The sequence below is a fragment of the Planococcus citri genome, chromosome 4 (genome assembly GCF_950023065.1).
Source record: "Planococcus citri chromosome 4, ihPlaCitr1.1, whole genome shotgun sequence".
Lineage (NCBI taxonomy): Eukaryota > Metazoa > Arthropoda > Insecta > Hemiptera > Pseudococcidae > Planococcus > Planococcus citri.
The window spans coordinates 47,834,404-47,852,386 of NC_088680.1; the positions used below are offsets into that span (position 1 = coordinate 47,834,404).

Sequence of the window (17,983 nt, forward strand, 5' to 3'; positions counted from 1 at the left end):
GACTTTTTACTATTTCAATTCTCATATTGCATAATGTGGATCCCAAAACTAATTTGAAACTTTTTCATTTTACAGGTTTTTAATAGCACAATACCTGATGATCGCCGTGTTCACCTTTTCATCTTTGTACCTCTCGTTTAACATATTAATCAAACCTAAACTATCAAATTAAAGCGAGCATTTTCGTCACTTTAATTTACTAACTTAAGAAGACAAAAAGGTGGGAATTTATTTATTTCTACACCTACCTTTTTTTTTTTGAAAATGACTGAATTTTGAACCAATGATAATTATGTAATGAGATATTTCAACGTTTAATTCCCATTTTATAAATAGGGAGTAACAAATGAGATGAACTCATTGTGCATATGCCCTAATATAAAAATGTACCAGTTAAATTTGTATTTCTTCGGAGAGTTCGGAGTGTATTTATATGATGATGTTTGTGTAGTATGTATTTGATGTATTGTTGTGTATAGCTAATGTACCTACTTGTATACCTATATTTATAAATCAACAACGATGCGATCGATGATCGATGAAAGATAAACATACAAAAAATGATAAAAGATATCCTAGATTTATTATTGCTTCAACACAACCTCGATAATGGTCAACATTTATAAGAAATACTATAGCAGAAAAAAGTAATCCTCTAAAACAATACAAGTAGAATACAAATTTAAATTTAAGGTAACAGTTTATTTGAAATATTTTTTATAAATATATATATTTTTTAAAATAATAACGATTCGTTTTTTATATTAAATTTTTTATTCATTTATTTATTCATTTTTTTTTTTTTTAATTTTCAAAGGAACTTCTCTCTTAAACGTTGGTTTACAATGGTATCGCGCGAATTAAACGCATTTATTCATTTTACGAATATTTAGGTAGGTATTATTGGGTAAGAGTTAAAATGGTATCTAAAATCTATATCACATGCCTAATACGAAGCTCTTGTGCGGTAAAAAGTTCAGCTTTTTGAAGTGTAACTTATAATGAAAGGAATAAGGGGGTGAAACGGAGAATAAAAAAAACAGCCTTAAGAGACAACCAATAAAAGATTTTCATTTAACTTTTGCCATTTTCTTGTCAACTTTTTTCTCTTTTTTACTCGCCTTGGTATCTTTTTCGTTTTGCCCCTTGAGTTTATCTTTTTTGTCTAATTTCATGAATTTACAACTCTTGGAATTTTTCTCCTTGGTTTTGGTGATCTTTTCGCGGCATTTGGATCCGTTCTCTGGTGCGGGGTCGCAGTTCTTTTTCTTGTCCGGATGCGTGACTTCGGCTCGGACGGTTAGCTTGGTAGGTTTATTATTGGTGTCGACGCGTTTGGGCGTTTGAGACGGTTTAGTGGGCGCCGGCGGTTTAATTCTGAAACAATTAGGCTGGTTAGTTTAGGTTTATTTATCCAAAGCGAAACAAACCGATATGTTTAAGATTAAATAGGCTCTGAGGATCATAATAGGTATGCGACTATTTCAACCAAAGGGTAAATCACATTATTAAATCTGTTTGGAAGAAATGGATGCATAAAAAGTTACTTAATTTTTCCTTCATAAATCCACAAATTATTGAAAAAAATTTAATGTTTTTCCTTGAAAAAAAAATAAATAAAAAAAATAGGTAGGTCTGTGTATGTGCATCAGCCTCGTTTTTCAAATTCAAATCATTCCTAGGTTGACATGATGGGCTTGATTTGGGCTGAAAAAAATTTACAAGGTGGTGGAAGGGTAGAGGTATACACGAGTTGGTGTGCTTCCACACTGTGAGATTGAAAAATTATTGCAGCATTGCGTCGATGAGATTTTGTACAAATGTAAAAACACTATTGAAGTTGCATTTTCTCAATAATTGACAATTTCGAAAAATTTGTTGATTAAAAAAAATTCGTTCAGAATATTCAGAATATTACAAAAGTTTTAAGAATATTAAATTTTTAAAAATTTGCAAATTCTATAAACCTTTTATATAGTACTGCCGCAGAAATGTGAACTGTTCGCAAAATTTAAAATTTTCCCAAACCATCAATTTCGAAAATTGACTTCGTAAATCTTAAGAGCAGAGAAAATTATCAAAATTGAATGTTGCAAAGTCACTTAAGTAAGCTGTGTCAGATTGTTAAAAATTTCAAGAGTGAATTTTTGAACATTTTAATTATTAAAATACTATTTTGCTGCCTATTTAGAATCACAAGATTATGGTCATTGGAATTGAATTAAAAAAGTTATTCCATTTTGAAGATTGAATTTGAATTACTTGTAAGGTATGAATCAAATTTAACGATTCCACTTCAACTATACGTGAGTAGATTCTGATCTATTTTTTTTTTTTTTTAATAATATGAGCCAATAGATAGTTTAAATTTTTAGAATTTTTTCAAATTAAAAATTACATCACAAAAGGAAACTAGGTAGGTATAGGTATTTCTAAATCGACAATTTCTTTTTAAAAAAGGAAGAATAATTTGAAAATTGCGTAGAAATTGCATGATTTTGCACGATTTTAATTTTTAATGTCAATTAAGCTAATTGTGTGGTAACTTTTTTTCATCAATATACTTAATTTCAGTAAATGCAATCATTTTCTGAATTATTTGCAACATTTTCTGAATCTTAACTTTATTTTCAAGTTATCTTTGTGTGTTTGTGTACAAAATTTGCTATAATTTTTCATATTTGCACAATTTCAATACTTACTAATAAATAATAATACATCTTTATAAATTTTTGTAATTTATTTTTTTAATTTTATACACTTCTACGTTATTCTGCAGATTTTCTGATGATTTCAAGTAATTTTGAGCATATTTTGGATGATTTTTACAATATTTTACAAAACTGTGGTGTTTTAGGCATGGTATCAATTTTCTGACAGTTGCAACAATTTATGAGCAAGTTTTTTGTCTATTTTAGAGGATTTCATAAGCGTTTCACTATATTTTATGAAGTTTTACTTCACATCAAATATTTTAAATCATTTTTCGGCCAGTAGATAAATTTCAATAGATTTTCACATTTCTTTCCACACTTTCATTTTTTTTTTTTTAAATTAAAGTCTCATGAATTTTTAATTGTTTTCATGTAATTTAAAGAAATTTCGATATTGCTTTCACTATTGTTCGACATTTTTAATGATTTTTGAGTTGATATATCATCTCTGCGAAATTTTAGCAGTATTTATTAATTTTATTTCGAAATCATCTACAATTTTCTTTGTAAATTTTGTAGTTTTTTATTCAATTTACTAAGCAAACACTCCATTGCTCATTCCTAATGGATTCTGGATTCAGCCTTTTTTTTCTCATTTAATAGATTACCTACAGGAAAATATTGTTCCTTTCCTGTCAAAGTTTTCAACATGTGCGAACTTCAGGTTGCAGTGTTCGCAGATTTAAGGCAGTACATTGCGATTCGAAATATGTACATATGTAGGTACATACTTGATATTAAAATTGAATAAATACCTGGCGGAAGATGAGCGACTAGATAATTGACCTCCGTGAAAATCACGTTGAAATTGTTGTATTAATTCTTCTCTGGATAAAGACGACGTAGGCTTTTTTCGATCCAGTGTTTCTTTCTTAACATTTGCGTTGGAAGCATTTTCGTCTATTTTTCGTTTATTGCAACGCTGTGTATGATGAAAAATACGAGTCAAAGTAAATCTGCTTGATTAAACATTACACAGAGGAAAAATGAATACTTTTGTAATGGTTTACCTGTTCTGTATTTATATTTCGAGAGCTACATTCTACGGATTGTCTAGGCTTTGGAACTTTTACCGACGAACAAGAACTCAACGAACATGATCTGCAGCATTTTCTCATAGAATTGGCTGGTTTACGGTAGACAACAGCTAACAATTAATTATTCAAAATAAATGAATGAGCTGAATTGGGTTGTTGAAAAATGATGAAAAATACTCACCAGAATGTGATCTATTGACGGAAGACCTGTATTTAAAACTACCACCACCGTTAATACCCGGTAACGATCTAGAATACTTGGAAGTTCCGTTAGGCCATGGATTTTCCTCGAGCGAACAGCTCCTGGTAACCATTTCAGAGTACGGTCGTTGCTTGGACGTCGAACAGGAAGACGAACGAGATTGTAAGGTCTGTACAGACGATAGTTTACTATTCTGGGTATGCTTTAATCGTAAAATTTTCGCTCTACATATTACACATCGTAATGGTAACGTTCGTTGAGCCAGTGCAATCTGGATTGTTTTCACGAAACATCTGCGACATACTACTTTATGACCGCAAGGATACGTCTGCATGACTGCTTTGGCATTTACACATATTACACACTGTAAAATAAAGGTAAGAAAAGTTGGCTGGTATTACGATTTTCAGGGTAGTAGGTACTAGGTAGGTGTGCAAACGTCACTCGTTTCGGACCTTTACCTTGAAAGGCGAAATTTCAAGTAGGTACACAAAAAATCTAACAAAATAATAAATACCTCCTCTTCCAGCGTTGCTGCTACTTCGGCATGTTTTCCATTCAGTTTATTTAACAATTTATCCTGAAAATGAATGAAAAATTTATTTAAAAACGCGTAGGTATAGGTAAACATGGTTGGGCATCGTTTAAACATAGGTTATATGTAGTAGGCAAGCGAATTGTTTCGATGATGACTCAAAATCGATAGGTTTTATTAATGTTTGCAGTGAAAAAAATTGATGACTGCGATGGTGGTTGCGAATAATCGAAGAATGGTAATAACTTATATTGCCGCCGAAACCAGGGCCAAAGGTGTTGAAACTGACAGCAATGTATTTCTGCCACCGACGATATTACGACGAGAAAATAAAATCCAATTTGCTCGTACAAATGTCAGTCGGCTTTATTACGTCTCATAAATCTTAATCCGTACTCCAGTATATTTAGAAAAAAAAAAAGGGCTAGTCATTATTTATTCTATTTGTAAAAGCGACAAGATTTTATTTTTATTTAATGCGTTGCAGCTTTTCATGCGAGAATTTCGCCCAAAAAACCAGGCATAGGCAACATATATTACACCGGTGCATTTGAAATGTTTTATTTATGAGCAAAAGCCGAATGGAATACCCAAGTATAAATCGTTTATCGTGTGGTTGAATTTAAACCGATAAATATTTACTAAAATGCTTACCTATCCTATCTATTTAACAACCTACGAGGAATATTTAAAACGCGATGGATGGTGATGGTTCTATGCATTTTATAGAATAATCGACGTTTTCGTGATTGAATTAAAATTTTGCTGATTTGGCGAACAATTTATTGAAAATTTGCGAATTTATACATAGGCCTACGTAGATGAAAATGATTTTATTACATAAAGCAAAGCCAGGCAACTATTCTGCCCAAAAACTCAAAGAACAGTAATCACCCACTTCTGACAAATGAATTAGAAGAAAAATCAGAAATTAGTTGGTCAAAATTTGGTGGATGTTGCACTGTGGCCAGACTTGGGACTTTTTTATTCCCCAATTTTTCAGTCTTGGAAGAGCAGCCACTAATTTTCAAGCAATAATGATCACAAAATTATTATTTATTTGGGACATTCCATGTCAAAAATCTGTGTGGTTTTGGTTTTAGGGACTTTGATTTATGCTCAAAATTCTTTTGTGACTTGTAGAAAATCTGCTTATGGTACTTTTGAGATAATTGAGAATATTTTCAAAAATATTTGCCAAAAATTTCAAGACTTGTTCAAAGTAGACTTTTTTTAAAAGCTTGATTCTAAAAGCTTGCTCAATTTTAGAGCTTACTTAGATTTAAAAATTTGAAAAAAAAATCCAGAATGCACAACTTTTGATGATGAGATTCGTAAAATCGGGTCCTATTTTGTTCTGCTCTCCAAGTGCGTACCTCCCTGCTTGTACAGTGCATTTGGCTACCATGATTGTTACCGACTTTGGCGTTGAAATCTCCCATCACAAAAATACAACATCGCTGTTTTTTGAGCATCTTATTACTTCTTCAAGGTCTCTGCAGAACTCGTTAATTTCCTGTGCACTACTTTCAGCTGTTGGTGCATATGTTTGAATCACCACGTCTTAGTTTTTACTCTGATTTTATAGCTGATTCTAGTAAGTATGTGTCAGTATACAGACACTATGTTCATGTTTGTCCTTTCCGCCGGCTTTCCAGCGAAAATCCTTTCATAATCTTTATCTACCCGAATTCTGCAACTTCCTGTCCAGTCCATCGAGTCCTGCTTATTCCTAATACGCCAAGCTGTGGTTTTCCTGGCTATCTACTGTAAAGGAACTGCAACCACAACGATGATGATTGTGTGACATCCAGTCGACTCCACTTATTATGGACTCTTTTAATAGAATCACCTGTTTAAGGGTATTCTCTACCTCTGCAAAAAACGTTTGGAATATGAAGCCAATTTGTTCGTTATTTTCATCGTTTGTTCATAAGATTGCATGTAATTGAGTGAACAAATTTAGTCATACTCATGTCCCGCAAACCCACTCCCATCAGAACTTTGGGCAGAGATTTCTCAGTGAATTTTCAAAATTCTTTCAATTTTTTTCACCAATGCTAATACTTTATCATTGAAAGTGGGGGTATGTAGCCATATTTTCTAATTTAGCTTTTCTAACGGAGATCTGAGCAGCAATAGTACCTCCATTCAATTCCCAATGATGGCGATGGCCACAAAATGACATAAATCAAAAATATCTCAACATACCCTCGCTTTTGAATGTTTTCTGAGTAAAATAAAGGAAATAAACCAAACCCCATGAAAATCCGTCCAATAGTTTTCGCACAATCCCCAACCAAAGTTTGTAGTTTTCATCAAAAATCACTACTGATAACAGGGGGTAGAGGATAGTCCTAAGGCTATTCTCTATGGAGCACGTTCTGTTCTGTAAGATTTTTTGAGGAAAAATGGTCAACTTTGGACGGGGATTGTGCCAAAACTATTGAACGGATTTTTCTGGGGTTTCATTCATTTTGCTCAAAAAACATTCAAAAGCGAGGGTATGTCGAGATACAGGGTGCGGCAGAGAAACCGAACGTATTTTAAATCGCAATTACGCCTTATGTATGTGAGTTAGAGAAACGAACAACCCGGCATTGGAAAGAGAAAAAAAGAACAATTTTTTTGGTAAAAAAATTTATTTCGATAGATCAGTCGCTTTATTAATAAAATCGGTCAAAAGAATACCCTTATTTTGGAAATCTTGCAACAAAATTTTTGTACACTTTTTCCAACATGGGCATCGGAATATTGTTAAAATGATGTCTAATCGGAGTTTTCAACTCCTCCAGATCACGTGGTTTAATTACATGCACCTTCGACTTCAGATACCCCCATAAAAAGAAATCACAAACTGAAAAATCGGACAAGCGCGACAGTCAGACAAGATTGGCACAACTCAAAATTAACTGGTTACCAAACGTCTGACGTAAGCAAAATCATTGTTTTGTCAGCTGTATGGCACGTCGGGCCGTCCTGTACACCCTTCCTCGCCAATTCAAACCCAGAGAACTCGTTTTGGCATCTCCTGGTTGCGTTTGCGTGTATGCAGGCGGAACAACTCGGACTTTTCATTAACCCTTCACGAACAAATCGGATTACCATGAGGTTTTCACGGACTTCTGCATACCAGAAGGATTTTTTACACACAGAGCCAGTTTCTACGAAGTTTTTGACCCAATATCTCTACATTTTTTTCGAAAAAAAAAGATTTTTTACGATAAATTGCGGAATATTTTCAAAATTCGCGAACTGTAAAAATCTGAAAATCATTATTTCCAAAAAAGCACTCAACCGCATAAGCGCGCTGTTCGGCTGACGAGTCCTCCATGATAGTTTGTTATTATACTAAAAAAATTGTTCTTTTTTTCTCTTTCCAATGCCGGGTTGTTCGTTTCTCTAACTCGCATACAGAAGGCGCAATTGCGATTTAAAATACGTTCGGTTTCTCTGCCGCACCCTGTATTTTTGATTTAGGACATTTAATGGCTATAATAGGGAATTGAATGGAGGTACTTTAGATGCTCTCACATCTCTGTTGGAAAAGCAAAATTAGAAAATATGGCTACACACCCTCAATTTCATAGATGAATAAATATCAGTATTGAGGTATTGGTGAAAAAAAATTGGAAGAATTTTGAAAATTCACAGAGAAATCCCCGTCTGAAGTTTAGATGGGAGCGGGTTGCAGGACATGAGCAAGACTAAATTCGTTCACTCGATTACACGCAGTCTTATGAATGAACGATGAAAATAACGAATAAATTGGCTTAATATTTCAACCAGTTGTCAAATTAGAACGCTCTCCGTAGAGTATACCCTTAATACCCTCAAATGACTCGGTCCTGATTTTTTATACTTAATTACACAGAAAATCACTCGTTTAATGTAATCAAGCTCCCCACTTAGTAGAATCATTTTGTGAGACATTATTGCGGTATTTTTGGGAAAATGGCTTGTTTTTTCAAATTTTAAATAACATTTTTTGAATTTCTTACTCATTATTCCCATATTGTTCTGGAAATATGAATTTTTAAAAATGTTCTCTCAAATGATGATGATAAAATTGGGGGGAGAGAGAGGGAAATCTAAACATATGGAAATTTTGAATTTAAAAAAAAATTGAAGTGCTTCCTGAAGCTGTGAAAAAATAACATATTGAACCCCTCCTCCTTCCATTCTAATGAAGCTTGAGAAATTGTCCTGCATTTGTCCTTTTTTCCTAGTTTTTAATCATGGAACAAATGTTGTGGTGTCCCTAGCCTTAGTAGCTGTACATGGCACCCTATTAAAAAAAACGTTCTCTCAAGAGATGAGAAAAATTTGGGAAAAAAGATCAAAACATTTGAAAATTTGAAAATTTGATGTGTTATGTACCTAAATCGCGAATTCGCGAATATTGTAATTGTAATCAGTCTTTTTAGTATGCATATGTACCTACAGTTGTAGCAAATTTTTTATGTGAAAATTGTGTTTTTTCAAAAGTTTGCTTTATAGAATCACCCGTTTAATAGAATCAATTTGCCTCGGACAAATGCGACCACAATAAGCGGGCACGACTGTATGTACTTAATGTCAACTTATTTTTTTGATTCGATCTCTCTAAAACCCTCACTGACCCTCAAAATATTCTGAAAATGAAAAAACTCGTGTTCAAAAGTGGTCACAATCTATCACAATGCGGAAAGAGGGTTCACTTTACGGGGTAGTGGAAGTTTCAAAAACATCTATTCTTGATTTGAAAGTGATCCAATTTCAAAAGAAAACGTTTTGTGAAACTTGCTGATTCAAATTTGATCAACGATTAGGTGGTGATTATCATTTGATATTATTTTACGAACGAATTTTACAACCATATCGTTATTACGAGTATACTTACGAGCATTTCTCGTGCATATAACCAAGGTTCTCGAACAACCAGGTACATTTCATATACTCATTCGTAATTTATCGAGAAATGGGCGATTTGCAATTTGTGGCATTTCATTTCCGTGTAAAGCAAACGGTAGGTAGGTAATAAGAAAAGCATTATGGAAGATTTTCACCTTTGATTAACGCCTTTTTATCATTTGGTCGATTTGTTTATATGAGTTACCACTATGCGATGTTATCTTATCAACTGCACGCGAATTTCTCATTAAAATTATTTTTTGACGTGCTACATTACATTGTAAAAGTTGGTATGCGTAGGTGTAAAGGCTTCATTTGCTTCAACTTCAAAAAGAAGGAGAGAAATTCTTTTATAACAAACACGGTTGATGAATTTTTTTTCTCTAATGGTCAAAATGTTGACCGTGAAATTCTGTTTTATGTGAAATTAGGTACCTAATCGTATACTTGCTTGGTATTTTTGACAAGTAGGTAGGTAGGTCCGTAGTTTTTTCATTGAATGGGAAAAAATTACAAAATTTTTTGATGGTTTTGTAAGGGCCTACCCCACTACGTAGGAGAAAGGTGCTTATTTGTCTATTAATTATTCACTCGACGGATTGCACGATTAATCTTTGCACTGGGCTCTTTTAAAGATGTAACCCCATAGGCAACCTAAAAAGGTAGGTAATTGCCTCAGAATGGTGCCCTATCGACGAAAAATAAACCTACACCAAATAGGTACATACGATATATAAGGGCCATTGGCCAAACGCACCAAATTTTAAATAGAACCAATTGAAAATTTTATTTCATTTCGTCTAGATCCAATAAAATGACGCCGCAACGTCTGTGGGCAGATAACTCTACCAATTTATACGAATCCAATTTAAAAATGTACCAACCGACGACGGTCATTTACGTTCACAGGTTCACTGAACAAGCTAACGCCAAAGGAGCAACGACCGTTAAAAATGGTACCTATTTAACTACATATTACATCGTGTACATAGTACACATTGCCAGACGTGAAAAATCAATTCATTTTATTAATTTTCGAACACGATTTTCAGCTTATTTGATGCGATGAGGTTCGTATATAATGTCATTATCGTAGATTGGTGTCCTGTACCCATAAAAAGCACACATTTGATAGGTTTCAGTTTGGAGCTGAAATTATAGGATTTATACCAGAAAAGACACAACCTTCAGAAAATTATATAGAATTACCAATACCTACCTAACTTAATTATTTCACATTAGTTCACGTGCTTATTTTTTAAACAAATATTTTGGAAATCTCTCAGTCACTCAGGTATTAGCTTTGCTTATTTTTCCATTAGAGTGTAGTGCACCATAGGGTAGCACTCATTTTCAAAGAAATGTCACCTGGCGTAATGGAAAATTGAAAGTTTTGGGCTTGAAATTCTCTAAAATTGCCACAAAATTGCTTAAAAATTGATGAAAAAATTGAATGGCCAGTAATCCAGAAAAGTTTACTTCTATAGCTTCATTTGGTATACAGCCCAAAGGCAAGAAAAACAGAAAAACACCTACTAATAAGCAGTATTTACTATTTATACCTATTTTACTGAAATGATATCTATATATTCACGCTAGGTGGTTTTTTTGAATTCAACTACGAGTAAGTACATTACGATACACCTACCTTTACCATAACCTTACTTTATAACACGAAGACGCATTAAAACAGCATATTTTTGCATTATTTGTAGGTAACCAGCTTAATAAATTTTTGAAAGTACGACAAGATTTTTCGCAATTTTTTACCTCTGTTATCAAATTTATCGCATGGCTTAATGTCACGCATGGAAATTGGCTCGATTAAAAATTTCCACTCGTACGTAATTTTGCTCATGCACACGGTATAGGTAGAGGTACTCGTCACAAGCGACAACCAGATTCTCGTATGTAGAATTCTCTCGAGAATATTCTGGTTATAATTGAAAAACAGCTAACAATCAATCTAGACGAGAATTTGCCTCTTCACAAAGTAGACTTTTCTCAATTAAAAGAGCATGGGTTTTGGCATCGTCGGCGTCGGCTTCGGCTTCGGCAACAAAAGCAAAACTGCTTTCCATCGTTGAGCTGTCGAGTATTTCGGGCGAATTAATTATGCAACTTTATTAACATAGGTTTTAATGTAATTAAAAACATCGCGGTGCGCTGGAGAGGATGGCCTTGGGACGAGGGAGTTGGGGTTTTGATAATGTCAAAGATAATGAAAAGGTAATTTTTCAACGCAGCAAAAGGTACCTACAGCAGAGGTTATATATGTTTAATTCATGAAAGGCAATACTTTTTAAACCGTGTCGAAATTGAAATTTCATTGCGACTGTACACACGAGAACGATGGCAGTTTTCCTTGATTTTTTTTTACTACATTTTACCACCCAAAGGTTATACGTACACTACCTATTCTTCTCATTAATTCCACGTCTTGTATTTTTCAGGGATGAGAAATACAAACTTTTTAGAATATATTTATTATTATGGTAAATTACTCGCTTTATTCTGATACAGTTTCATCGTCATGTAACGAGGTGTTCTTTTTGTATACTTCCGAGGGAAAGAATGAGGGGGTGATGGATTTTCAAACTTCCATTCGAATACCTTTCGATGAAGTTGATTTTACGTTCCATCGAGCTCGTTTTTATATTCGATCCGAAAACAATGCGTTTTAATTTAAACGTGTGAAAACTTCGCACTTCGCAGTTCTCTTGATTTGATTCTTTTGCAATAACGAATTAATCCTGCATCCGACGAGTTAAGAAGGCAAACACACTTTTAGGAAAGAAATCAGCGTCACATAAACTGATTGGAAATCCAAATACGCCGTCGTCCGTATGAATGACGTCAACGAATTCCGCATCAGTTGACGCTAAATGACCTTTTTTTCCCTGAGAACATGTATAGAGGGAAAACAGAATTTAACCCTAAAAAAGTAACAGTTTAAAACGATACGCTTTTCACGACAGATAAGTTCTTTTACTATGTTAACGGTTTCATCGAGCATTGATTTTTTTTTGTTCCTTTCTCAATGGCGCCTTGATGAGTCTTTATACGAAGGTATATAATACTTGTTGTTCGAATGTAATGAATACAGTAACTAGTGCCGAGTAATAGTCGAGTGTCTAGGTGGTTTTTTTTAGTCGAATTTTCTGTCATGAATTCCACAGCAAGAGTAGATCAAATCCGATAATTTTCCTCTGGGAAATTTCATTTTTGGCAATTTAGGGGGGCAAATTTTTTCAAAAATTAGAAAATTCAAAAATTTGCTGAATGCTGTAAAAGAGCTCAAAACTATCGTCAATCGATTTGTGGGTTCAAAAATAGAACATGAATCAAATTTTAGCTTTTTAACAATTTTATTAAATTAGACTATGTATAAGTATTTTGAATTTTAAATTTTTAAAAACTCGCCAAAAATCAAAAAATGAAATTCAGCACCTTAAATTTGGTTTAGTGGTGTATTTAAATATTCTTTTCAATTTTCTTCTATTCGGCTTGAAAATGTTTCCCTTCATTGGAATCCACAACATGCATGCGGACCAAAAAAAAAAAAAACGAAGAGTTTGCTAGCATTTTTGAATCAAAAAAAACGCTCATATCAGTTGAAAAACACACAATTTCAATCAGGCAACCAGGCAACCATAGAACTTCAAGAAAGGAAATCAATTAATGATATTAGAGCAATGTTTTTGTTTCTTTCGCTTCAAAATACATATGTGCAGAGAGACTCTACCACCCAATCGGGAGAAAGTTCTCAAACAAGCTGAGAAGGAACTAGAAAAGAAAATCCAACACTCAAACTGGTGAAAGATAGAGGCCAAATCAAATGGGATCTTCACCCTGAAGGAATTAGAGGATGATCTGATGAGACAATACCCACAGTTTGCCTTGGCCCATTGTGTCAGCCGAGACTTCAGGATGTCCAAGGGCATTATGCTCCTGTTCAAACGAGCCATTGGCAACCAGGACACTTTGTAGTCAAGGGGTGCTAAGGTTGGTGAAGTAGTTGGACTCAAAAAAGATGGAAAATAAATCACATCCTTTACGCCATCACCATAGAACAGTACAATAATAAGCCGTCAATCAAGGACTTTGTAACAACAATGAAAGCACTTGCTGCCAAATGCAACCAACTCAAGATCAAAAAGATAGTGGTACTAAGACTAGAGTGAGGTCTGGATAAACTGGAGTACGTGGCCAACAGTGAAGCAATCCATCATCAGATGCTTCAAGGACCACTCAGTTACTGTCAGAGTATGCACCCCAAAGGAGGAACAGCTTCAATCCTGATCTACCAACCAAACATCGACCTGAAGAAGAAGATGCATTACCTCATGCTGTAAATAACTATAGGTAGTTAGATTTTTCCGTCGACCGTATATAATGGACGAATAATTAAACGGTGAAAAAATGACAAAATGTGACGGCTAGATTCTGCATCCAAAATGTGGCCGTCTTTTCCTGTGATTTGAATTATTCGTCCATTATATACGGTCGACGGATTTTTCAAAACTTATGCATGCCCTACTTGAAAATATATATATTTTTTTCAAAACCATAAGCTTAAATAAATTTAGTGTGGGTTTCTTTCTTGTATTAAAATGCTGTACATATTTGCAAAACAGACCACATTAACTAATCATAGGTACCTATTTTCCTAAATTTTTCAGCTTAAATTAATTAGTCATATCTAGTATTGTGTACCTACTCTTAAGTGCAATGTGAGAGGCTGGTGTGAAGCCCTTAGCAAGTGCACCGGCCTCCTCTCAAAAGTCCTCCCATATCCAAAACTCGTGTAATGCAAAGGGGAGACCAACACTTGTTGACCCCCCCCCCGGCACCAAATTCTCCTCCCTAAAATCCTTTTCCCAAGACGGGTTGGGGGATTCAGTCTACCTGATGGGCATGTGTGAATAACGAAGTCTGGTAGGGTGATTGGGCCCTTGGCAACCACCTAGGGGGTAAAGGGTCGTGGTGGGCAACCAGTCTTTTCCCCCTCCCCCCCCCACCGCATCTTAGATCTAGGATTAGGGATAAATTAAGATATTACATTTTGTTTAGATTTAGATTTAGTCTTAGATTTAAGATGTAATAAATATGTTTACGTATTTGAGAAAACCCCCAACACCTTGTGTGTCCAGGGAACCAAAAAAATTTTTAAAAAACTTAAATTCAAGAATAATAAATAGAATCATTTTTTTGACTTCTCATCCGTTTCAAAATTTTCTTTTATCTATTGTTCTGAATTGACGATCCATTTTGGGTAAAAAAATAACCAAGAATTTAAGTTACATTTTTTGAAATTTAATCTTATTACTCCGAAAATACGATAATATTACGCGGAATTTATTCTAAACAAAATAAGATTTGCAGCCGTCGTTCTTAGCCGGAGTTTGTAATCAACTTACAGATCCTCGAATGAACAGAAGCGAAATTCAATATAAGGGATTTGCAGCTAATCCTCAGTAATTTAATTATTTTCCCAGTTGACTTCGTCAATACTACATAGAACGAATCGAGTTTATTATGAAAAGCTCGAAGATAAAATTATACCTGCTTCGTCAAAAGCCGCAAACAAGGTGCCAAGTTGGCAACGTGATTTAATTTATTATGTTCGTCGTGTGCATTTCAGCTTGAAGGGGAAATTTTTCCTCATCAATATCAGGGAACGATTGGCGACAAATAACAGAAAATTATGAAGACATTTTCCTGTTTTCTCTATAGTCATCAGATGGGACGAAGTGAACCAATTTTACTGGGAGGGAAGGGGGTGGGGGTCTTGACATTACAAAATCATAAATTTTCCAAGAGTCTAACGAGTCACACTACTTTCATAAAATGAACACTGCACCATTTTCAACGATGAAGAATTGAGATAAAATGTACACATTTTTTTCAATTGTGCCTGAATATATTTTAATTTTTAATAAAAAACTGGAAAAATTGAAAGATGATTAAAATTCAAACAACAGTGTTTAGAAAACGAGCAAGAAAATATTTTTGCCCAAGCGAAGCGAGAGTACAAGCTTTTTTTCATTTCTCATCCGATATTTTACGTATCTAAAAAAGTTTCAAAATAGGTACCTATGCATTTTGTGAAAAAATTTCCCAATTTTGTCAACTTTGGCCAACTTTTAAAATTCTCAGGGATAGTCCTTCCTCTGCTCCCATGATCGATTTGCCCCTGGTCATCAGTCATCATCGCAAGACCTACCTACCTAATTTAATTACGGATGAAAATATCCTACTTACAATTTTAGTATTTAATTGAGATAATTCATTTTCTGCAGGTGTACTGGGTACATTGGATTGTTGTCTTTCACGTTTGTATTGGTTGTATTTTCCGAATAAATAAATGCCCGGTGAAGCTAGAGCTTTCAAAGGTTTCATAAATAATTTCTTCGACATCTGTGAATAAAATAGAAGATCAGTTACACGTGTATTATTCGATGATAATCGATACGATGCGATGTTTTTTTACAATTTGTACGCAGCAAGACGCGTAAGTACGTGTATTCGAACGCCTGATATTTCAAATAACGCAACATTTATTACACGATCGAATTCGTTTCAAGTATATTTTCACAAGCTAATTCCACAGGTAAGTAGGTGTTTTCATTTTTCAAATTAAAATTTTCCACAAAAATACACATTTATGTAATCCCTAACTATAATCAATTTTATTCATTGAAAAAAAAATTCCTCTCACAGAAAAAAAAACTGATAACTCGCAAGTTCGAGCATTCAAAAAGTTTGACAAGTGATAAGACAATTTAATAAAAACAATAGTACTCACCTTCCTATTTCTATGGCTCGATTACCGAATAAATAATATACGAGGCATACCAAAAGCCTCGATTAGTAAAAAAATAATTCATCTAGCGAACGAAAAACACCGATAAATCGTTATCATTTTCACCTACTTAAGTATACCTTCAGGGTATAACTGACTTTGGGAACTATACGAAAATGATACACAGTTGCAGAAATTTCAACCCCCGGCTAAAGTTTCGTTTTACGTCGCTTAATAGAATGTGCGTGCGCACAACTAAATCCATACACGGCATTTGCGTTCAATAAAATTAGATTCAATCTTGGTTCGTTTTTTTTTGCCTTTTCATTTTTTTTTCTTTTTTATATGAAAGAATTTGACGTTTTCTTAAATATTACTACAAATTGCTTTCGCCACGGCTAAGCCGTCAAAAGCCTATGGTAATTTCGTCTGGTGCGGATTTTATTACACGAGGTAGGTATATACTGAAAGGGGTAAATCGAATGGTACGGCCGAGTTATTATAGGATTCCGGTTGACGAACAAAATTATTCCAAATATTTCGCCGTTCTAGGTGGTGATTTCCGCCGAATACGTGTTTTTCTTGACAAAACATCGTCTCGTACGAGTATATTTTTTTTATGAATGAGTGATGGAATGACGTTGGTTGGGTTGAGGGTTGATTTTTGTTTTTTACATAACTCGTAGGCTGTAGGAAGTAGGAAGGAACCCACTCGCGAGTTTATTTTTAGCCTTATTTCCATTTTAAAAGCCCAGTCTCTTAGAGCCTATCAGACGAGACAGAGTAAGGAGGAGGCGGCGGGAGGAGGCGACACTTAAAAGATGTTTCAAGGTCTTCAAAAAAATCCATTTTAAACTTTTTTTTAGGCATGTTTGAAAATTTTTTTATATTATTTTGATTCATCACGATGGGATATGTTTTTAAGGCTGGAAGTTTTTCAAAAGAAGGCTAAAACAAAGCTCAGATAGATACGTTCGTGAAACAAAAAAAAAAGAGAGAAGAAGAGTGAAACACAAAAAAGTATATGAACATTGAAGAAATAAAAATGAAAAAGTAAAAATAGTTTGAGGAAAAATTTCAAAAAGTTTGTTGTAACATTTTGAAAATTTTTCGAAGGAACCACAAATGTACTTATATTTTTTTAATATGCGAAGAAATGAAGTAAAAAATTCAAAAAATTTCATCAATTTTTCAATCTTCTCAATAATGTTAGATTTCAGTTCATTTTAGGAAATTCTGTGGATATAATTAGTGCTTTTTCCCCTAATATTTTCAATTAATTTTTACTTTATTTTCAATGGTTTTCTTGTAGGTACCTAAAAACCATTTTTCCCTTCAATTTTGTGAAATTTTAGCATGGCATTGTTATTTTTTAAATGAGATTTTGAACAATTTAAGCCAAAAATCTTGCCCTATTTCTGTTAAATTTGCACAAATTTTCTTTTTAGTATTTTCTGCAATTTTTGAGTCCATTCTAACCTACGTTTATTGATTTTGTACCTATGTATTTTCAAAAATATTTTGAACAAATTTTACAGCATTTTGTGTAATTTTAATCACATTTCATTAATTTTTAAATTTTTTTAAAACAAATTTGCTGGTCAATTTTGGTAAATTTTAATCAATATTGTAGGTATAATATTTTCGTATTTCATAATTTTCATTTCACTTTCAATAAATTTTCTAGATTGATTTTTTCAAATGTTGAGAATTTTTTAATTTTTCGTACAATTTTGACATTTTAACAATCTTTTTTTTCATTTTAAACCATTTCAAGTACCTAATTTTATTATTTTT

At 33.6% G+C, this 17,983-nt stretch overlaps 2 protein-coding genes across 5 annotated transcripts in view; one reads left to right on the forward strand and one right to left on the reverse strand.

The window, feature by feature from the left end:
• LOC135844717 (fatty acyl-CoA reductase wat-like) overlaps nt 1–748 on the forward strand; it is a 33,909-nt gene extending 33,161 nt beyond the window's left edge. For all 3 annotated transcript variants that reach the window (XM_065363038.1, XM_065363036.1, XM_065363037.1), the window contains exon 11: nt 76–748. In XM_065363038.1, coding sequence (XP_065219110.1) covers nt 76–172 — 97 coding nt within the window. In that variant the 3' untranslated portion in view covers nt 173–748. The remainder of the gene's footprint in view (nt 1–75) is intronic.
• On the reverse strand, nt 288–16,373 carry LOC135844718 (uncharacterized). 2 transcript variants are annotated; one of them, XM_065363040.1, is made up of 7 exons: nt 16,190–16,373; nt 15,646–15,801; nt 4,471–4,533; nt 3,933–4,317; nt 3,725–3,840; nt 3,470–3,636; nt 288–1,377 (listed from the first exon to the last, which is right to left on the reverse strand). In XM_065363040.1, the coding sequence occupies exons 2-7, from the start codon at nt 15,799–15,801 to the stop codon at nt 1,071–1,073; spliced, it is 1,194 nt and encodes a 397-aa protein (XP_065219112.1). In that variant the 5' UTR covers nt 16,190–16,373; the 3' UTR covers nt 288–1,070. The 2 variants fall into 2 exon arrangements, with proteins under 2 accessions (XP_065219112.1, XP_065219111.1); XM_065363039.1 differs by having other exon boundaries at nt 3,725–3,861.
• Between the last annotated feature and the right edge of the window lie 1,610 nt (nt 16,374–17,983).

Coding starts and splice junctions, on each gene's coding strand:
- LOC135844718 (XM_065363039.1), bottom strand. CDS start 15,801: ATGTCGAAGAAATTATTTATGAAACCTTTGAAAGCTCTAGCTTCACCG. Junction 3,637..3,724: donor GAAATATAAATACAGAACAG/GTAAACCATTAC, acceptor CATCATACACAG/CGTTGCAATAAACGAAAAAT. Junction 1,378..3,469: donor AGTCGCTCATCTTCCGCCAG/GTATTTATTCAA, acceptor TAATTGTTTCAG/AATTAAACCGCCGGCGCCCA.